General features: G+C 40.8%; 1 protein-coding gene across 2 annotated transcripts; it reads right to left on the bottom strand.

Annotated features, from left to right (window-relative positions):
• Positions 1–11,753: 11,753 nt before the first annotated feature.
• On the bottom strand, positions 11,754–15,949 carry LOC122092620 (bHLH transcription factor RHL1-like). 2 transcript variants are annotated; one of them, XM_042662843.1, is made up of 8 exons: positions 15,644–15,949; positions 14,824–15,516; positions 14,635–14,733; positions 14,401–14,547; positions 14,080–14,145; positions 13,271–13,336; positions 13,041–13,109; positions 11,754–12,527 (listed from the first exon to the last, which is right to left on the bottom strand). In XM_042662843.1, the coding sequence occupies exons 2-8, from the start codon at positions 15,448–15,450 to the stop codon at positions 12,105–12,107; spliced, it is 1,497 nt and encodes a 498-aa protein (XP_042518777.1). In that variant the 5' UTR covers positions 15,451–15,516; positions 15,644–15,949; the 3' UTR covers positions 11,754–12,104. The 2 variants fall into 2 exon arrangements, with proteins under 2 accessions (XP_042518777.1, XP_042518778.1); XM_042662844.1 differs by having other exon boundaries at positions 14,635–14,724.
• Positions 15,950–22,651: the final 6,702 nt, after the last annotated feature.

Below are 22,651 nucleotides of genomic sequence, written 5' to 3'. Positions count from 1 at the left end.
AATTTTTTAAAAAAAAAAAAAAAAAAGGTAGGTACCCCAAAAGAAGATGATGCTAATTTCCAGTTCTCAATTCAGAATGAAGGTTCATTACTTCCAGTTATGAGTTTGTTTGAACACCTGTAAGCCCTTGAAGCATGTTATTACTTTGAAAAGGAAAAATTGTAGATCGAGCAATGTTGTTATTAAATATGAGAGGTTCCCACAGTTCTGTTACTGTTATGGCATGTTAGGTCATGAAGGAAAAAAAATACGTACAATTCTATGAGGACTCCCAAAAGCACAAATCAAATCATGGATGCTCTTCAACGATCACTTGTCTAGATCTGCCAAAGAGGAAGTGTGGCCCTAACTTAAGGGGATCTTCACCAGATGCCCGCGTTATGGAACAAGCCACCTTTCTCATGGCTAACTATGGAGAGAGGGTAAATATTTTTAACGGCGGCGCTACTTCCCACCAGTCCGATGGTGCCAACATCGGAGAAGGAGAAGATGCTGCTAGAAGCCAAACCCCCCCCCCCAAACGGCTCTTTTACCTCTCAGAACACGTGGCATTAGTGACCAAGCATTATGCCAGAGGAAGACAGAATTACGGACCTTAAGTTGTTTTATATGGCTTGACCAGTGGGAGGATAAATTCAGTATACTAGGTTACTAGTAGGAGGATAAATACAGTTACTAAATTGCTAGTGGGAGGATAAATTTAGTGTACTATATTGTTTTTCATGCAAAAGAACTATTTTAAGTTTTGCATTGATTTATTATTATCATGATATTGAAAAATTATTTATGACTGGAATATATAGTGAATTCATATTCGTGTCATTTTGTACTTGTATGTTTTGTTTGAAATACCCTATAATGGATAAATATGTTAGAATTAAACTGGGTGTGAGATTCTACACATTTTATACTGCACAGTACATTTCTAGGAAGCTATGAAAAGATTGGGTGGAATCCACCAAAGTGGCACATCCTATTCTTTCATAGTTTTTCCAAGAGCAGCAAAGTTGGTGACATTTGCCCAAAGATGATGTTACCCAAGTTAAAGAAAATACATGTATGGGAAGGATTGTAACTTAGAGGTTTTTAAGCCCATATGTGATAAAAGTAATTGTATTTTCACTATAAATTTGGATTTACAAGAGGATCAGTGCATTCTTAGCCCAAATGATAGGAATGTAATTACAGTTGTGACTCTTTTGTGTTTTATCTGCTAGATGTAGATTTATTGTGTAATTTATCTACTAGATGTATATAGTAAATTTTCTAGCCTGATTATTTAGTGTGTATGTTTCATACCTGATATTTTTAGGGTTACTTGATCTGGTTTTAGCTCTCAGGGAACCCAAACAGGTATTGTTACTAATCAAAGCACAACTGAAGGGAAATAGGAACAATTTTGTTGCCCTATTAAGTTTATAATGATTTTGGAGTAATTTTAAAATGATTTTATCTTAAATTCTGTTATTTGAATTATTTATGTACATTTATGCTTCATTTTTTTGTGTTGTCTCTGGTTATGTAAGAAACACATTAAAGCATACACTTCTGTACATATATTCATCTCTAATGTGAAAAACATGATAGGAATGAATGAAACCCACCAAAGTAGTACATTCAGTTCAATTGTATGTTTCCCAAGGTAAAGATGACATCTACCCAAAGGAGATGTCACCCAAGTTTATCGACAAAGTGCTCAAGAGCCATGTTTTCTGGCATTAGTGTTATTGAGGTTTTTGATATGCTTGGTTAGTGGGAGTTTTATGATCTCATTTAACCAAAGATATCATGGTGGAAAAAGCCAAAGTTTAAAGGCGGTGCCTGCTAAGGTTTATTGGCAGTGCTTAGCCAAAGTAATTGACAATAAGTCAAGGTAATTGGCGGTATTTCGTCAAGATTCATGATGAATGGCAGTATTTAGCCAAAGTCTGTTATTTATGGCGGTATTTAGCCTAAATCTAAAGAAGTGGTGGATTACCACAGACGATTTGCCAAAGTTTGTGATTAATGGTGGTATTTAACATAAATTTATGATAGTGGTGATTAATCATTGGCGGTTTGCCAAAGTTTGTGATTTATGGTGGTATTTAACCTAAATCTATGGAAGTGACGTTTAGCCATAGGAGGTATGCCAAAGTAAGATATTAATTCAAGAAACGGGTGGTTTGCCTAAGTGTTGATTAATTTCAAAGTTTACTACATGTGAGGTCTTCAAGGTAGGCTGATCTTTAGATCAGGAAATGTATATTTCATGTGATCATAGGTATGATATCAATTTCTTATATATATATATATATATATGTTTCCAGGCAATTTGGAATTATAGTTTTCTATTATTTGTAACATTAGATAGTTATATGCCATATATTGAAATGTATTTTCTACTATTGTTCAACAGTAGAGATTATTGATTGAATCAAAGTTTATTTGAGTGGTGTTTAGTCTTGGGATTATTTAGCCAGATGTCAATGGAAAGACATCAGTATCAGTATAGCCCAAGTGGGAGATTATTAGGACTTTTATAAGGGCTTAATTGATACTGATTGATCCATTGAGCCCAAGCAACTATAGACCCACTCTGATTAGGAAATTCCTAGCCTAATCCATTATGAGAATGAATTAGGGTTTTAGGGATTCTATTATAAATAGAAGCTAAAGGTCTCTGTAGCTGTCACTTTAACACCTTTATGGTTTTAGAAGCACGGACTCCCCTCACAGGAGTAGTGCATGTAAGAGAATTCCAAGGGTAAAAGGCTACAGAAGATCTTAGCGGATTGGACTCCATTGTGTAGTTCCTTGTTACAATCTTCATGGGACTGATCCTCAAGCACATGGGAGAGAGGTTCGTGATCAATACTTATGGGACTTCTAAACTTACACACATGTATTCTTCTACTCCGATTGATTATCATATATGGGTAAATCCACATGTTTGTGTGTTCTTGGTTTAGGGATTACACCAATGGTTAATCTTTTATGATTGGTTTATGACTCTTTTATTCTATACACTATGGGCTATTCATATGATTCTATGGTAAAGAATCCCTAGCAAGGTTGGGATGGTAATTGAAGGGACAAGGTACCCAACTCAGAAGGAAATTCATGTGTAAGCAGAAAATCAAGGACGGGTATTAAGGACCTTTCATAATAAAATAAAATAAATAAAAAGAGGTTTTTAAGCCTGGGATTCATACGTGAAGCAAGGAACTTGAAAGTTGGAGGTTGGGAATTGAGGATTCAAGCAAGAAAAAAGAGGTTTTCTTCAAAAAGTAAGTCAAATTTTCAATTTGCTTCAAATTGGAGTTATGGTTTCAAGTTTATGTGGTTTCAAAGAGGGATTTTGTGGAAATTGGAGTAGAAAGAGAGGTAGGAAGAAGAGGATGGACGAAAAGTAGAAGAGAAAGAAAGTAAGAGAGAGAAATGGAAGATTTGAAAGGGAACTGATACCTAAGGTATAAAAATTCTCTGCTACATTGCAATAGTGCAGTAAGGATCTGGACGACTGAGAGCACCTTGGGGTGTGTGCCCGAGTGCTCCTAGCCTACTACATTATTGCAATGACCGAAGAGGATGTGGACTCCTGCCGAGGCCAACTTCAACCTAACCTCACAGCTAGGCTGCTGCCCAACCGAGTAGCTGGGTTACTACCCAGCTAATCCCCACCCCTATTATGTGTGTGATGTGTATGTACATGTGTGTGTGGGTGTGTGTATATCTATATGTGTAAGTTATGTACAACTATGTTTGTAAGTTTGATGAATATAGATGTGTGTGTATTGATTTTAAGAAAAAAAAAAAAAACAGAAAAGAAAATACAAAAAAAGAAAAGAAAAGAAAAGAAAAGAAAAGGAAGAAAGAAAGAAAGAGAGGGAGTGGGAGAAATGAGTTGGGAGAGGAAGTTGCTGCCCAGCTACCCCTTCTCCGCCCCCTTATAGTTGGTAACCACCCTTAGAGTGTGGCAATGTGCTGATGTTAAGAAGAAATAGCTCATGATGCTCTCTCTAGGCCTTGCTATAAGTTCTTCAATTATCAATTGAGTCTTTTCTGTTGATGGAGAATGCTGCAGGTGGAGAATTCTTTTTTGGCTGTGTAATGTATTTATTTATTCTCTTCTTATTTTATTATAAATTTCTAGATCTTTTAACGAAAATAAAAGAGAAATAAAAATAAAAGAAAATAAAGAAAATAAGTGAAAGGAAAAAAGAAGATAGACGTTAAAACTAGAGGGGAAGGGAAACCACCATATTATAGAAAGGACTTTGGAAATCTTGAAAGACATATTCCAAGTTCTGAAAAGTCAAGAAGTGTAGTGTTTGAGGGGCCCAAGAAGTGTAAGAACTGAATTTTAGTGGAAGTTGGACTAGTAGAGGAATCCTTGAATACCAACAATATGCAGTTTGCGTAGACGCACTTTACCAAAATGGCCATAATTTCTTTTAGAAAATAGCAAATGATGCATTGTCTTTTTTATAAGAAAATAATCTCCTAAACCTTTTGTTGCTGCCAAAAATCCGAATGAGCCAATCCTACACAAGCACAGATGGCAGAGGCCCGGAGCTTTGCCCGGGGTTAGTCCTCCGACGCTCAAGTTAGGGATCGGCCGCATAGTTTTTGATATAGGAGTAATAGTGAGGGTGTGGATGCTTACGTTCTTCCTTCCTCTCGGGTCCTTTTATATAGCTCTTAGGGTTTAGGGTTTTCCCTTTCCTTCAAAGAGTCCTTCTCGGGTCCACCTTCTTCCCTTTTAGAGTTCCACTCGAATACGTCCTATCCTTTTGGCGGGGAATATTCTCTTCACGCAGGTGACATGGTAGAGTCCTTGCAATCCCTATCTGGTGGGCGACACGTGTCCCGGTGGGCGACGCGTGTCCTTACCCTACTGAGCGATCGATTTGACCGTATCAGGAGCCCCCTTACTCCCGCTAGGAGACTCTTCCTATGGGAGTAATCAAATTTTTCATAATAATAATTTTTTTTTGTGCCTTCGGCCTTATTCCTTCGGCTTTAGCCTCTGCTTGCGACCGAGGCCTACGGTCAGCCGAGGTAAAGACCTTCGGTCAGTTTGGCTCAGCCTTACCCAGTGTCCGATCGAGGTGGGGACCTTCGGTCTGGTTCGCTCGGCCTTGCCCTGAGCCCCCAGCCGAGGTGGGGACCTTTGGCCAGGTTCGTTTGGCTCGGCCTTGCCTTGAGCCCCCAGCCGAGGTGGGGACCTTCGGTCAAGTTCGTTCGACTTTGGCCGAACTCCCAACCGAGGTGAAGACCTTCGGTCAGGTCAGTTCGGCTTTGGTCGGACTCCCAACCGAGAGGGGGACCTTCGGTCAGGTCCGTTCGGTTTTGACCGAACTCCCAACTGAGGTGAAGAACTTTCATCAAGTCTGTTTGGCTTTGGCCGATCTCCCAACTAAGAGGGGGACCTTCGGTCAGGTCCGTTCGGCTTTGGCCATACTCCCAAACGAGATGGGGACCTTCGGTCAGGTCTGTTCGGCTTTGGCCGAACTCCCAACTGAGGTAAAGACCTTCGGTCAGGTCTGTTCGGCTTTGGCCAAACTCCCAACCGAGAGGGAGACCTTTGATCAAGTCTGTTCGGCTTTGGCCGAACTCCCAACCAAGAGGGGGACCTTCGGCCAGGTCCGTTCGGCTTTGGCCGAACTCCCAACCGAGGGGGGACCTTCGGTCAGGTCTGTTCAACTTTGGCCGAACTCCCAACGGAGGTAATGACCTTCGGTCAGGTCTGTTCGGCTTTGGCCGAACTCCCAACCGAGAGGGAGACCTTCGATCAGGTCTGTTTGGCTTTGGCCGAACTCCTAACTGAGAGGGGGACCTTCGGTCAGGTCTGTTTGGCTTTGGCCGAACTCCCAATCCGAGGTGAGAACCTTCGGTCAAGTCTGTTCGGCTTTGTCCGATCTCCCAACCGAGGAGAAGACCTTCGATTAAGTCTGTTCAGCTTTGGCCGAACTCCCAATCGAGACGGGGACCTTCGGTCAAGTCAGTTTGGCTTTTGTCGAACTCCCAACCGAGGTAAATACTTTCGGTCAGGTCTGTTCAGCTTTGGCAGAACTCCCAACCGAGAGGGAGACCTTTGGTCAGGTCTGTTCGGCTACGACCAAACTCCCAACCGAGAGGGGGACCTTCGGTCAGGTCTGTTCAGCTTTGGCCGAACTCCCAATCCGAGGTGAGGACCTTCGGTTAGGTCTATTCGGCTTTGGACGAACTCCCAACCGAGGAGAAGACCTTTGGTCAGGTCTGTTCGGCTTTGGCCTAACTCCCAACCGAGAAGGGGACCTTCGATCAGGTTCCCTCGGCCATTGGCCTGGTCCCAGCCCGAAGGTGGGAACCTCGGCCAGGTCGGCACAGCCTTGCCCGTGCCCTGGCCGAGTAGTGGACGCTCGCTCTGCACAGCTTGTTCTTTGCCTAAGCCCCCCGACCGAGGTGAGTATCTTCAGCCAGCTCGGCTTGGCCTTTGCCCGAGACCCCGACCGAGGTGAGTACCTTCGATCAGCTTGTCTCGGCCTTTGCTTGAGACCCGACCGAGGTGTGGACCTTCGGCCAGCTCAGCTCGACCTTCGCCTGAGTCTTGACCGAGGTGAGGAGCTTAGGCCAGATCGACTCGGCCTTCGCCTGAGCCCCGACCAAGGTGGGAACCTTCGGTCAGCTCGTCTTGGCCTTTGCCTGAGCCCCGACCAAGGTGTGGACCTTCGGCTAGCTCGGCTCGGCCCTCCCCTGAGCCTTGACCGAGGTGAGGACCTTCGGCCAAATCGGCTTGGCCTTCGCCTGAGACCCGATCGAGGTGAGGACCTTCGGATGTATCCGTTCAGTAGAGTTAAGGTCACCAAACGGGAGAATTCCTCTCAATTCCCGTAAACCAGCTTTCGTATTTTCCATGAATAAGATCCTCCAGAGTTTAGGATGAGGAATTACAACTTAAAAGTGCATAGAAGCAAAAATTACAAGATGTGAGTGTGCTTGCTACTCTTGTACGAGGCTTGGTTCTGCTCCATCGGCTTGAAGGGTTTCTTCCATCTGGATGTACTTATCGCACCGAGCTCTCAACTCGGTCAGGTTCCTCGGTGTATGCTTCGCCAAAGACCTTTTCAGCTCCTTATCCTTGACGCCTCCCAGCTGGGTTGTGAACTCCTCTTTCGGGTCCAGACCTTTGATTGTGACCTTCTCTTGTTGGAAGCGCTTCATGTAGTTTCGTAGTGATTCTCCTTCATGTTGCTTGACGTTGGTCAAGTTCAATGTAGTCTTCTGAAGGGGTTGGCTACTGGAGAATCCCTTCATGAAGAAGTAACTTAGATCGCTGAAGCTGTGGATCGACTTCGTCGGTAGACGGTTGTACCATAGCCTTGTCGCTCCTCTGAACGTCAATGGTAGGGCGCAACACATAATGTTTTTCAGGACTTGATGGAACTGCATAGCGACCTTGAAGCCTTCCAGATGATCGACGGGGTCCCCAAACCCATCATAAGTGTCATACTTTGGCAGGCGAAAGCCGATCGGGAGCGGGTCCCTCATGACCTCATCAACTAGAGCCGTGTCATTAGTGAGGTCTGGCTCGTGAGCTCCCGTCTGATTTTCTACCACCTTCTTCATCTCAACTTTCAGGTCCAGGATCATTTGCTTTAACCCCGAGTCCTCGTGTCTCTGTTCGTCTCCTTGGCGTGGTTCCCCATGTCGATCTTCGGCAGCACGCCACGTCCTTCCCCTGGGTGCGGGACTTTCCCTCATTGCTCAGTTTCAAGGATTCTGACCGGACCTTATTGATCCTGTACTGCTCAGGTCCTCATCTCGAGCTCTCTCGGGCTGGATATGGGGGCCTCGTGGTGCTCCATCGGTCTTCTGAGAGACAGCTTTGGAGACCTCCTTCATTGCCTCGGCCATTCGGTCATATTTGTCCTGGAGGGCTTCGAACTGCTCCCTTGTCACATATTCCTGCGCTCTAGGAGGGGGCGGAGGATTACTATCTCCGCGCACCGAATACCTGGCCGAACGCTGGTACCTCACGGAACCTTCCCGATCATCGTTCCCCCTTTCTCGTCTAATTTTTGTCAGGGGAGGGTGCCCTCCTGAAGGTTCCTCCTCCCCATGTTCATGTTCAATGCTGCTCTCATCTTCCTACGATTGTAGGTTCTCCCCACCATTACTGTCGTTTCCCACAGACGGCGCCAATCTATTACTGCCAAAAATCTGTATGAGCTAATCCTGCACAAGCACAGACGGCAGAGGCCCGAAAATTTGCCTGGGGTTAGTCCTCCGACGCTCAAGTTAGGGATCGGCCGCATAGTTTTTGATATAGGAGTAATGGTAAGGGTGCGGATGCTTACCTTCTTCCTTCCTCTCGAGCCCTCTTATATAGCTCTTAGGGTTTAGGGTTTTCCCTTTCCTTCCAAGAGTCCTTCTCGGGTCCACCTTCTTCCCTTTTAGAGTTCCACTCGAATACGTCCTATCCTTTTGGCGGGGAATATTCTCTTCATGCAGGTGACGTGGTAGAGTCCTTGCAATCCCTATCCGGTGGGTGACTCGTGTCCTTACCCTACTGAGCGATCGATTTGGCTGTATCACCTTTCTATCCATAAAGGGCACAAATTCTAGTTCCTTCTTAGTTGGTACAGGTTTTTCCATGAAGTTACCTCGAAATAGTGGACTGTAACTATTATTTTCAGCTCCAGTCCTTTGGCTTAGGCTCATGGACCTAGTGGGCTGGGTTGTTGGCCCATTTGAAATACTTCCACACCAATAAAGGAATAGGAGACCTAAGTAAGAGATTAAGTGTTTACAAGTTGTGGTCGGACGTTGAGTTTAGGTAAAGGGTCCGAGTTCAGGCAGTCGATAGCATACATAACGAAGTGAAAACTTAAGTTTTGAACTGTCTACATACTTGAGTCATTAAATCATTAAATTTGAAGAAATAAACAACAAGATCTTAAAATAAGGAAGATGTGCTTATGTAGGTAACACGATTGAGAGTGAACACTAGCAGAAAGGGATTCCCATAGTTATTTTTGGACACGTCTACAGGTGGGGGAAATTCATCATGTCTACAGGGAGGTCAACATTGTAGCAGATGGATTAGCGAAGCACGCAACAATATTGAAATCTTCTATGGAGGGGATAGTGCCTCCTCTTTTTGTAGTTTCTAATATTGAATGGGACGCTATAGGAAAACGAAGATTTTGATTTGAATAATTTCTAGTGGTGCTGGTCTTCTTTCTGGTCTTAATTCCTCCCTGCTGATGGCCATGCTGAAGGTGGGGTAGGGATTGAGTTTTTTTATTTTGCCCAACTGGGTTGCTTGTATTCTTTCATTCATTTTCAATAAATATACTTTGCTGACCTTAAGCAAAAATACAGGTGGGGGAAATTCTATCATATCAGCCAAGTTATCAATGATTTGCATGTTTTTCCAGTATTGCATATTTATTCTTGATTTATTATAAGTGTGAAGCATGATAGACACTAGATTAAGTCAATAAATATAAGATGATGAAGTAAAGTAACAACTCAAGGAAAGAAAAGAAGCAAAGAAGAAAAGAAAAGAAAAGCAGGACAACGAAAAAAAGAAATAAGGTTAAATAAAGGAAAGAAAATATAAAAGGAAAGAGCGAGGAAGGGATCCTTCCCAGCACTTGGATGATCAGACAGGGCGGGGGTTGATTCTCCCTGGCACTTTGATCTCCTAGTGATCGGATGGGGTGGGAATCAATTCTCCCTGACATCTTAGTGAGCAGACAGGGTGGTTATTCACGACTCAAGAAAATTAGGCAAAGCAAAGAAAAGAGAAAACAAAATAAAACAAATAAAAGAAGAGAATAACAATTAACATAACCTTATCCCAACTAAATGGGGTCAACTACATGGATCCAAATATAAGAAGAGAATAAAAGAAGGAAATAGATTTATATAAGGAATAGAAAGAGAAATATTTACACAGATAACCAAATATGTCAAATAACAGATGTACAGAGAATCAAAACAAGTTTTTTTATCAATCATGTTTTTCCTACAATGGATCAAAAATAGATATATGGTATAGTTAGGAAGAGCATGATCATGACAAGATTTCAAATAGACATATTTTTATTGCATTGATATGATTGCAATTTTTTTTTTAACCCAAGGGGGTAGTGCAGTTGGTGAGCAACGAACTTAGTACAAGCCGTAAACTCAAACGTCCTGAGTTCGACTCCCACTAGGCACACCTTGGGCCACTCACATGGGGGTGTTTAGTGCTCTTCACTGCTTTCAGTGAAAGTTGAATGATTCTCATTCAACCCCGGTATGACCCGGTCCATGCGGTTGTGGGGTCAGTATGGGCCCGCGGGACTAGTTAGTCCAAAGACTTGGATACTCATTGTTAGCAAAAAAAAAAAAAAGATTGCATTTTTCTCACTGGGCTAGTTTACCAAACCCATAGTTATAAATGTTTTTACAGAGCATATACAAATAGAGAATGTATCAGGAAATGTAGAGATAAGGATATATGTAGCGCCTTCAGATAGTTAAAGGGAGTTAGAGATGGAATTTTCCATAGCCTTATATAGCTAAATTTTTTTGTATTTAGTATGGACAATAGGGATTTTGTGGTATTGTATAGATATAATGACAGACTCAGAACTACTTTAATAGATGAAAGTTACTTGTGTGATTGGGAAATAGAAATTTTGAGAACATGTTTAGATATAGATATAGATTAAGGATTAAACTGGTAGATAGATTGTCATCTTATGAGATGACTGAGGTTAACTATTGAAGGTGTTTATTCAAATGTTAAGACAAATTGTAGGAATATTTTGATGTTATCTTGTTTATAGTAGTATGACAAGGTAGGTTTTCACCGTTATTTAACGTTGGCCCATGAGGGCCTACACTCATATCTTACCTGGATTTTGGGGTGCTACATTTTACCTTTATGTAAAGGTGTCAAGCATTCGGTTGGGCTCAACTTCGATAGGGCTGAATCAGTTTCAATCTAGGAATGAGGGAGACCAAAACCAATCCATTGAGAAACTTTGGTTTTCGGTTGATTTTGCTTTCAATTTCGGTTTCGTTCCGATTTGATTTTAATTTATTTTAGTTTTTTAATTTGGGTTAATACTGGTTTAGATTGGATTATTATCGGGCTTGAACCATAATGAAATCTTGCATTCATAACATGTAGCGACAAAAAGATTTGGTGAAAGTACATTAGGTTTGTGATGAAAACATAATTTATCATTGTAGGAAAGATAACTAATATTGAAACCAATGGATAACTAATTTTGTATGGTGAACAAAGAGATCAATGGAAGCATTGTTACAATTTCAAGTCAATTCCCTTCTCATAACGTAATATTCATTGATTTGTAATAATTCCTCTCACAACAAATAATATTTTCACTAATATTGTAAAAATAAATAAATAATCAATTCACCTATTTATAACCTCATAATCACTTTATTTATTGGTTTCATTCGATTTGGTTATTAGTTAATTCAATTTGGTCTGATTTTCGGCTGATCCAAATATGTATTAGTCCAAAACCAATCCAATAACGATTTTTTTTATTCGATTCAAGACCTTTTGGTCGGTTTCAATCAGTTTTATTGCTTCGAACTAGGTTTTGACAACCCTACCCTTATGCCTTACTGGTGGATCATTATCGAATCTCTCAAGATTGGGGATCGGCCTTTATCATAATTTTTAAAAATATTTTTTCACCCATTTAATTTATTAATTATACAATTAATAATATTATTATGCGGAGAACCACCGCTCCCATCAAATTTCAAAGGTTACGGTTACCAACTAAAATGAAAAAGGAAATCAATGAACAAGAGAGAGAGAGACCTACTATCGAGAATGATAAGAAAAGCAAAAACGATATTAAAATTATAAGGGAAAAAGATGCTAGTTTCGGTTCGGCTGTTGGCGGCGGCGGCGGCTGCTGATGGTGGTGGTGTAGTTAGCTCTAGCCAAGTCTAAGCAAATATGGCGTCAAACACAGAGATGGGAAGACCTCCTTATTCCCCTAGACTTGACTGCCTTGGCGTCTCTCCCAAAGGAGAAATTGTAGTAGTAGTAGCAGTCCACCAGTTATTGGGGTTCCATCCTTCATATCTTTCCGTCACGGCTTGGACACAGACATGGCGTCTTTGACGGACGTGTCAACGCCGCCGTTACCCATGCTGGCTGACTGAACAGTCAACACCGACATGTTCGGTGAGGGAGGGCCGTCAGCATTAGAGGACAGTAGAGGATTGTTACTACTGCAATTGGGGTTGGGGTTAGGGTTGAGATGGGGGAGTGGAGTGGATGAGCCACTTGGAGGGTTTCTAGAGTGACAATTGGCAGTGGAGATGGCTGTAGCGAGAGAAATGGGCATAAGGCAGAGACCCTTTCCTTGGAGGTATTGCATTGCGGACCCCATGTCTTCCTCCATCAGTTTAGCCACCTGGTGCTCCGTTACAGATATGCTGTCGTTTGATGGCGCCGTTTGGTTACCGTTACCGCTCCGTCCAAGTCCACCACCAGCTCCTCCTCCAGTGGTCTGGTAGGATACAATTACAACTTTCCTAGTCAGAGACAAAATCCAAACCAGAAAACACTCATACATGTATAAAAGAAGGCAAGTGGAGACAGAAGGACAAAGAGGGGAGGTGGGGAAACAAACCAAAAACTAAAAGGACAAAAAAAGGATCAGGATGGGGTCCTCTTTCTCTAAGGAGGTAGGGGTATATTTGGAATCAAAAAAGTAAGCAAACACGCGTGCTGATGAATCTCCTTGTCGTTTTGAATTTTTTTTCCATTCTCTTTCTAACTTTCAAATTTAAAATAATGTTCTCCTTGGCTAAAGTCTTATGAGATCATCACCACAGACACCACTACTACCAACAAATTCCTTCTTTTTTTTTTCTCTTCCATCTCAATTGTCGTTTTCTGATCATGATTTTCCATTTATGTGAAATCAGTGAACCGACAAATTCTAAATTTAATAATTTTTTATTTAAAATGATTTTTCTTCTTCTTCTTCTTCTAAGTTACTATAAATTTTGGAACTTACATCTGAGGACATATCGACCACAAGGGGAGCAACAGCAGCTGCACCGCCCAATCTGCTCATGCTGAGAACCTGAGAAAGAGAGTGTGTACTGGAATCAAACTCAAAAAACCCCATAAATCAAAATTAAAGAAACAAATTTTGTCAGAGAGAATTAATTTTTCTGAACTAATTATAAGCTCTTAACACATATGCAGAGAGAATTGAAGGAATGAAGATTTGAAGATAATTGCCTTGACTTGTAGTTGCAGGAATTTGACATAGTCGATGATCTCGTCCAGCATGGAAGCCTTGTCGGTCTGTATTCACCACCACCACCACCACCACAATTTTAAGAAGAGACGTCATCATAAAGAAAGAGAAAATAAGAACGTTTTTAAGTGTTACCGTCCTAAAAGAACTCAACCCCATAAATTGACTTACAAGGTAAAGGGAACTAAGATCATATCAATTTCCATGGAAAATCGATATGAGATCAGCCCCCATAAGTTGATAACTTGCTATGAGATCATAACATTAGGTTTCAGAATAGGCACGAAAAGTGGTACTATATATGGAAAAATACAACAAATTGCCCCTTCTTTCCCACCTAGAGGAATAAATGCATTATAATTAGGATAAAAAATAAGTTAATGGATTGGAACTTAAATGACAATATAGCCCTCTTCATTAATTAATTATAAGGGTATTTTGGCCATGCTTAGGTAATTTAATATATGTGTTCATGGGGTTTATCACTTACGAGAATGGATCCAGTACTCATATGGGGCTGATCCACACAGATGGAATTCACCTAACAATCAATTCACTGATGGATTCCATTTGTGTGAATTAATCTGTACAAAAATAATTCTGATAGGAGAACCTGATCCACACTCAGCATTTCCCGGGCCTCCTCTCCTGCCCCAAAACGTTTCTTGTCTCTGTTTTCCAAATTTTCTCCTTACAATTAATTTTGTTCCAAAACTGTAAAATGAAAACACACTGAGGGTACTTATGTCATGTTCGAGTGTGCAAGAGAGAGAGAGAGAGAGAGAGAGACCTTGTTGGCATTAGGTACAAGTTCTTGCAGAGCCTTCATTCTTTCTGCGATTCTTTCCCTTCGCAACTGTCAACGAAAAGGATTTCATAAGCAGTATAGAAATAAAGAAGAATAGAAGAACCCAACAATAAAAATTAACAAAAGAGCCCAGAATCCAAGACAACCAGAACCACCCCCCCACCCCACCTTCTCTGCTTCCCTCCGTTTTCTATTCCATAAAGAATAATAAACATTTTACATAATTTATGGTTCTATATTTTTCTTAATGTTCAGAGAGAGAGAGAGAGAGAGAGAGAGAAGAGGGAGGATCGATTAGCTTACTCTTTCAGCGATGCTATGAGGATCAGTGGCCTGACCTCTCCTGGCCCTGACCCTCTGCCTCGGTTGAGCCTGGCCCCCTGATGCCGGAGCTGCTTGGTTCATCCCAGTAGACGGAGCACCGAAACTTTGGTTCGAAATGGAACCACTCTGATGTAATAACGATTACAACCAAAGAATGAGAAACATTGATCAAAACTATAAATTTACAAACAAAAGTGTAATAGAAATAAGCACCTGAGGGTGGTGGAAATGTTGTTGGTTCGCTGTTTGAACCGTCCGAGCCAGTGATCCGGTGAAGCCATTGTAAAGACCTTGAACCGAACCCTGTCCAGTCTGAAAATTAAATCCAAAATTTAATCATAAATTTTTTTGATTTAAATTCAAATAGTAAAAGATTTTTTTTTTTTTTTTTTTTGGACTAACGGGAGATTTGAAGTCGACATCGTCGCGAGATCGATCAACAAGGAGTCGAGAATCTGAAGAATCAGCACTGCCTAGGGTTAATGGAAGCGGAAGAAGACCATGCTCGCCGCCTTGAGCTGCGGTTGGCGAACTCGCTATACCACCACCACCTACGCCTCTTGAGAGCAGCAGATGTTGCTGAAGCATCATCGATTTTCCAGTCGAAGAATTCCCGCTTATCTGATGCTGCCTCAATCGAGATGCCAGCAGAGTCGACTCGTCGAAAGGGTAGTGAAGATTTTCGGTTTGTGAGCCTGATTGGTCCTCTGATGGCTTGTTGATGTTGAAGAGCTTCTGGTTGCCACCGTTGGTGGTGGCAGAGGCGGTGGCGCTAGGGTTTTGGGGGTTAAGTTCCCAAGGGGATTTGTTCCCAGGGAGTTCAGGCCAGGAAGGGATATTAGACAGCATTTGCTCGAGGAAATCGTCCTGAGAAGGTTGATCATAGTGAGAGCCCTGGACCTGATGCATCTGAGGGTTAGGGATCTGCTGCTGTTGACCATTCTGAAGCCCTTGAACTGGGATTTGAGAAGAGTTCAAGCATGCCGTTATGGAAGCCATCCCTTGCATTTCTCTGCTGCAAGGTTGCATGGTTTATCTTTTTCTTTTTCTTTACTTCTCTCTGCAGCTTCAACCCAGATCCACTAATTTGTTGATCTATAAATAAGATTAAGAGAAAAGGGTAGCGAGAGTTACAGATTTTGGTTTTGAATTTCGTTTAAAAAAAGCTTAGAAAAAAGCATATAGAGAGAACTGAAGACGAAGAAAAGAGGACTAAGCTCACCTGAACCACGTGAGAAACGCAGGTCTTTCCAGTTTCAGTAAATCTCAGAATATAAAACCGAAGCTGTGCTCATAAAGAGTCCGTTCTTTTTATCTCACTTGAAACAAGGAAATAGAAGGAAAAGACACAGAGAAGGAGAGGGAGAGAGGGTAACATTTCATCTCGCCATTTTTATAGGGCTTCGGAGCTCGGATCCCATCGTTCTCTCTCTCTCTCTCTCTCTCTCTCTCTCTCTAGATAATAAATTCCAAAAGCGAACTTCTTCGTTTCGTTTCGCTTCGCCTCGGCCCGCCCCCCCTCTTCATTAAATACTCTTTTCTCTCTCTGTCTGACTTTTTCTTTCTCTCTCTTCCATTTTAGAGAGACTCAGAGTCGTCTCAGGTTAAGGTGTTTGTTGACCCTAGTATGGTTAACATTACTACTTGGTCGGCTGGTCTGGTTAGGGTTCGATATCGATGGGGCTGGAATTACGAAACTATCCTCCATCAGTTTCCATTAGGAATAACTATGGTCTTGTTTGTTTTTGTTGAAATCCCGTAGTTCTCGAGATAACGGAAAGTTTGAATTTCGAAAAATAAAAAAAAAGGAAGAGAGAAATGATTAGAACGTTATTTGATAATAAGAGGTTTGATGAGGGAGTAATTAAGGAAAAGGTTATGTATGAAACGAAATCCAATCATTAGCTGACACCGAATAGGAGGCTCTGATTTCACAGCAAAGTAAAGAGAATAAGGCGAGCGGACGATGAGTGATTTAAATTGTTGAATAACAATGTCAACCCAACAAATGATGGCGACCCCGAGAAAGTGGACACGGTACACTGTATACACGACTACTGATTCCGAAGCCACATAGCCATTTGACCATACTGTACAGAGATCCCTACCTGCTTGTACACATAAAAAGCACCTTGAAGTGTTCCGGTAAATTTGAGAACTGACCTCCGCTTTTTTTTATTGGGTAATTTATAGCATCATCCCTTAAAGAATGTTGCTATTACATAAAAGGATCCTGCTTGTCCAAAGAGCGTCCAACAATTTTTTCGATGGTCTACACGTGGACTCTGATTAATCTGACGGTTCGTCGACTTCTTCTCTTCTCTCCTCTCCTCTCCTCTCCTCTCCCCTCTAATATATGCTAAAACCCATCTCTGCAAAGTTTCTTTAGTGCAGAAGAAAACCCATTACACAATATGCTTAATGATTGAATCAATGAGTATAAGATGTGAAACCGTCCAAATGCAGTTCGTGAAACCATCCCAGATGTAAAACCGTCCAAATGTGTGAGAGAAAGAGAGAAAAAAGAGAGAAAAAGGGAGATGAAGCATACCTTGAGCAGCAGCGATTGAAGTTCGGCTAGAGACGACCCTAAAGTTCTTCAAATCTGCTGGTGCTCAACAACTCCAACGCCTCTGAAGTTAGGTTTTAGTATGTATGAAGAGGGAAAGAGGGAAAAATAGAGGAGAAGAGTCTGAGATCGGATTCTAGTTGAGTTTCAAATTCTCATTCACCGCCCTCTGCAAATTGTTAAGCGAGAAGAGAGACAGGTCGAAGAAGTCAAACTCAACAACAGAGCAAGAGCACTGAGGAGAAGAAGTGATAGAAAACATATATGGAACGATTCATGAAGATCGATAAGCATGCACGACAAACACTATAAAATATATGTTTTAGGCATACCTGAATCCATGGTTGAAGAATAAGAACTCCTCAATGTCTTCTTGTATGCTCCTTGTATAACACGATCAATGTTGGTCTGGTCTACCCTCTTTCCCTTATGCTTTTGATTGTTAGCTTCACTTAATGGGTCAGTGATAACTATATATAGGGGTGAGGGTAGGGACCAACCCTGCAATAAAATTAGGGTTTCCTCCCCATTAAGGAAACAATACCTTAGGTCCACACATAGTAATAAATATTTCATACCATTAAGGTGTGCTAATAGAATCCAATATCTCTATAAAGATCACTTGCCAATAATATTGGATTCTTTCTGCTTACTCCATCTTTAGTCAACACCACTAAACCGGTTTTGGAAACAAATCTTTGACTATGCTAGCCCACCTAATAGGAAATCTTACAATCTCCCACTTGGGCAGCATATGTCACAAGTTTTAGATTTTAAAATTTATTTAAAACGACTTTCCGGTTTAGATAAACTGAATGTGGCCACAAACAAAACAGTGTCGAATGGAGTGCACCTTAAACCAAATGCCTTGGTCCGAATGAGAATTACAAACACCCAACCGTATTGATCATCACATCTAAAGCGATATGAGACCACACACGTCAAAGTGCTCATAACATCACCGACTTGGGCTGAACAGTATGAAAGTGTGGTATGGAAATAACATGCAATAGTGATCATCATGTCTATTTCCAAATTGGTCCTGGCTCGAAAACCAAATGAGCCCTATGAGACAGATACCGAAGGTCTCATTAACTACAAGCGTCTCCCAAACGCTTAAGCTTCAATCAAAGAAGCTCATTGGGACTGGGTCCGGATGTCCCACAACACTAGCACTAGACCTCAATCAAACGAGGCTTTACTAGCGACTGGATGTATGTGTATTGACTGGAACCTCAGATACCGAATGAGGTAAATACACCACATATAACCTCAATTTTCTGTAGGAGGCAAATAGATAAGTGTATACACATAAACAAATGGCCATAAAAATGCATATATATATATATATATATTCTTGAGAACAATAATAATGCAATAAAACTGAAAGTTAAATGCAAACATATTGAGCAAAACTCCCACTAATAAAATGCATCAAAAGAACTAACAAGTCCCATATTAGTGACATGCTCTTGAAAAACTTTTGGAGTCAAGCCCTTAGTAAGAGGATCTGCAATCATGTTTTCTGTAGCAATCTGCTCCATTGTAATCTGTGACTCTTGAACTTTCTCTCTGACAAAAAAATACTTAATGTCAATGTGTTTAGAGCCTGAAGTACTTTTACTGTTATGAGAGAAACGTACCGCAGCGGAGTTGTCACAGAACATCCTCAATGGTTTAGATATAGAGTCAACAATCTGTAGCCCTGAGATAAAATTCCTTAACCATAAAGCTTGAATAGTGGCTTCATAACACGCCACATACTCAGCTTGCATAGTAGAAGATGCAGTGAGTGTCTGCTTGACACTCTTCCAAGATATAGCCCCACCTGCCATCACAAAAACATATCCAGAAGTAGACTTGAGGTCATCTAGGCATCCAGCAAAATCTGCGTCAGTGTAACCAACTACATCAAGTGAATCGGTTCTTCTATAAGTAAGCATAAAATCCTTAGTGCCCTGCAAATATCTCATGACTTTCTTAGCAGCTACCCAATGCGCTTCACCAGGGTTGCTTAAATATCTCCCAAGTACACTAACAACATAGGCAATGTCAGGCCGTGTACAAACTTGAGCATACATCAAACTACCAACAGCAGATGCATAAGGTATGTTCTTCATCTGATTGCACTCCAATTCTGTCTGTGGACATTGAGACTTGCCAAATTTGTCCCCTTTTACAACTGGAGCCTTACTAGGGGAACATGCTAACATATTAAACCTTTTTAATATCCTCTCAATGTAACCTTTCTGAGACAAACCAAGAACGCCACAAGACCTATCACGATGAATCTCAATGCCCAAAACATAAGAGGCCTCACCAAGATCCTTCATATCAAAGTGATTTGATAATAATCGTTTTGTCTCATGCAAAAGATCAACATTATTGCTGGCAAGAAGAATATCATCAACATAAAGCACAAGGAAAATGAACTTACTCCCACTGATCTTCAGATAAATACACTGGTCCACAAGATTTTCTTTGAAACCACAAGAAGTGATAACTTCATCGAACTTAAGATACCACTGTCTAGATGCTTGTTTCAAACCATAAATAGATTTCTTAAGTTTGCACACAAGGTGCTCTGTATCAGCTTGCCTGAAGCCAAGGGGTTGTTGCATGTAAACATCCTCTTCAAGATCTCCATTTAGGAAAGCTGTTTTGACATCCATCTGATGAAGTTCCAAATCAAAATGTGCAACTAAAGCCATGATGATTCTGAAAGAATCTTTTGTCGAGACTGGTGAGAATGTTTCCTTGTAATCTATGCCCTCTCTCTGGCTGAATCCTTTTGCTACAAGTCTGGCCTTGTAACGCTCAATTTCACCTTTAGAGTTCCGTTTGGTCTTGAAAATCCATTTACAACCAATCGGTCTGCATCCTTTTGGTAATTCAACCAAATTCCAAACATCATTAACAGACATAGAATTCAATTCATCTTGCATGGCAAACATCCACATTGATGAATTGGGATCATTGGCAGCCTGGTCAAAACTGATTGGATCTGAATCCAAAGTAATATCAAACTCATGTTCTTGTAAATAAACAACATAGTCATCAGATATGGCAGGCCTACGAGTTCTCTCTGATTTCCTCAAGGGAACATCAGCAACAATATGGTCCTGAATCTCATCAACAACAGGGGGTGCAGGCTCAACCACTATAGGTTGCACAGGTTCGTGAGTGGGGACATTCTCTTGTTCAATGTGAGGCTGTAATACAGTAGACGGCAGTGTCACAGGCATAGGTACAAGAACACGTTCCTCCTCAAAAACAAAGTTACGTGGTTGAGCAGACTGAAAATCTAAATCATCCTCAAAGAAAACTGCCCGATTTGATTCCACTACTCTAGTAGAATGTGTAGGACAATAGAATCTATATCCTCTTGATCTTTCAGAATAACCGATAAAATGACCACTAATGGTCCTTGGATCAAGCTTCCTCATCTGAGGATTGTAAGGTCTCACCTCTGCAGCACATCCCCATATATGAAAATGAGATAAATTTGACTTCTTACCAGTCCACAATTCATAGGGAGTTCTGGGAACAGACTTGCTAGGCACTTTATTCAAAATATATACTGCTGTTTTCAAAGCATCACCCCATAAGAAATCAGGTAAAGTTGAATTACTTATCATGCTTCTCACCATATCCATAAGGGTACGGTTTCTCCTTTCAGCCACCCCATTCTGCTCAGGTGAACCAGGCATAGTGTACTGAGCGTCAATACCACATTCTTGTAAGAATCTGGCAAATGGTCCAGGGTTACGCCCAGTTTCATCATATCTACCATAAAACTCTCCACCTCGATCAGATCTCACACTTTTTATCTTCTTTTCCCTTTTAAGTTCTACCTCTGCTTTAAAAACTTTGAAAGCATCTAAGGATTCAGATTTTTCTTGAATAAGGTAAATAAAACCAAAACGGGAAAAATCATCTATGAAAGTAATAAAATATCTGTATCCACCCATGGTAGTAGGAGTGAATGGACCACAAATATCAGTATGAATCAGCTCCAATGCTTCATCCTTCCTGGTTGCACCTTTCTTTTTAGCTCTAGTGTGTTTCCCCTTAATGCAATCAATACAAATTCCAAAATCTGAAAAATCCAATTGAGGAAGTGTACCATCCTTAATCAATCGTTCTATCCTCTGTTTAGAAATATGTCCTAAACGTTTATGCCACAACATAGAAGAATTTTCATCCAATCTAGCACGTTTAGGATTTGTAACCACATAATTTATAATAGAAGAACTGTTGGCATATTTGGAAGAACTAATATCCAAATCAAATTTATAAAGACCATCATATAACAAGGCAGATCCAACCATAAGAGAACCAGAATAGAGAGTAAGTTTTCCATTGCCAATATTAAAAGTGTAACCACAACTGTCAAGTTTAGATACCGAAACAAGTTTTCGTCTAAACGACGGTATATAAACCACATCATTCAAATTCAAAACAAAACCAGTGGATAAAAGTAATCTAACTACTCCTATAAATTCAACTTTGGTCTTCTCTCCATTTCCCATGTAAATCATCATCTCTCCCTCACTTGGTTTCCTCCTGCTTCTTAATTCCTGCAAACAATTAGTGATGTGAATAGTTGCTCCAGTATCAATCCACCACGAATAAGGGGAAACATCTACAAGATTGAATTCAAGACACACTAAAGCTAAAGATGTACCTTTCTTTTCAAGCCATTTCTTATAGCCATAGCAATCTGTCTTCATATGTCCATCCTTTTTGCAGAAGAAACACTTTCCCTTAAAAGCCTTAGTTTTTGGTTTCAGATTCTGATCGGTTTTCTGTTCTATTTTTCCTGATTTTTCTTGCTTGTTGCCTTTCCAATTTTTCTTGAATTTCCTCTTACCCCCATTATTGGAAACAAAATAAGCAGAGTTAAATTTTTCCTTCTTCTTTCTTTCCTCTTCCTGTACCAATATGGAAGTCATGTCCTCAAGATTCCACTCCAATTTTTATGCATTATAGGAGGTCTTAAGAGTATCAAACGATGATGGAAGTGATTGCATAATTTGCCACACAAGGAAAGAATCAGATATCTTCACTTCCATCTCGCCCAATGTGGTAGCATAATTGGTCATTTTCATAATGTGATCACGTACTCCACTTGTGCCATCATATCGAGTGGATGAGAACCACTCTAAATATGTTCCCTTCTCAGCCTTATCAAATTTGGTAAACTTTGTATTAACGGCTGCAAGAAAATCCTTAGCATTTTCTTTCGAAGGCACACTTTTCTTAATGGTCTTATCCATAATATGCTTCATAACAATCAGGCACAATCTGTTGGACTCCTCCCACTTTTCATAAAGTGCTTTTGCAGTAGCACCACTCTCAGTTGTGGGCTCGGGGGGTTTATCAGTTCTCAGGGCATAATCGAGTCTCATGATTGCAAGAGACACAGTAAGAGAGTCTATCCACTCCTCAAAATTGGAACCATTCAGGACTTTGATGGAAGATAATTGGGAAGTCATAGCTGGCAATAATAAGTACCAAAATTTTACCAAAACATACAATATGCAATAACCAAAAACATATCAACATCCCAATAATATAATGAAAACTGACTAATTAGGGCTTATTAATCAGATTTATCCCAATACCAATTTTAACAATTGTATGAAAAACATAAATTGG

This window comes from Macadamia integrifolia, chromosome 11 (genome assembly GCF_013358625.1).
Source record: "Macadamia integrifolia cultivar HAES 741 chromosome 11, SCU_Mint_v3, whole genome shotgun sequence".
Lineage (NCBI taxonomy): Eukaryota > Viridiplantae > Streptophyta > Magnoliopsida > Proteales > Proteaceae > Macadamia > Macadamia integrifolia.
Note: the sequence above shows the minus strand (reverse complement) of the source record. Positions and strands in the feature narration are given on the sequence as shown.

Excerpts from the sequence above, each read along its gene's own strand:
- LOC122092620 (XM_042662843.1), bottom strand. The coding sequence starts at position 15,450 with ATGCAACCTTGCAGCAGAGAAATGCAAGGGATGGCTTCCATAACGGCA. Across the intron at positions 14,548-14,634 it reads AACATTTCCACCACCCTCAG|AGTGGTTCCATTTCGAACCA; the intron begins GTGCTTATTTCT and ends TTATTACATCAG. Across the intron at positions 13,110-13,270 it reads TCCTGCAACTACAAGTCAAG|GTTCTCAGCATGAGCAGATT; the intron begins GCAATTATCTTC and ends TCTCTTTCTCAG.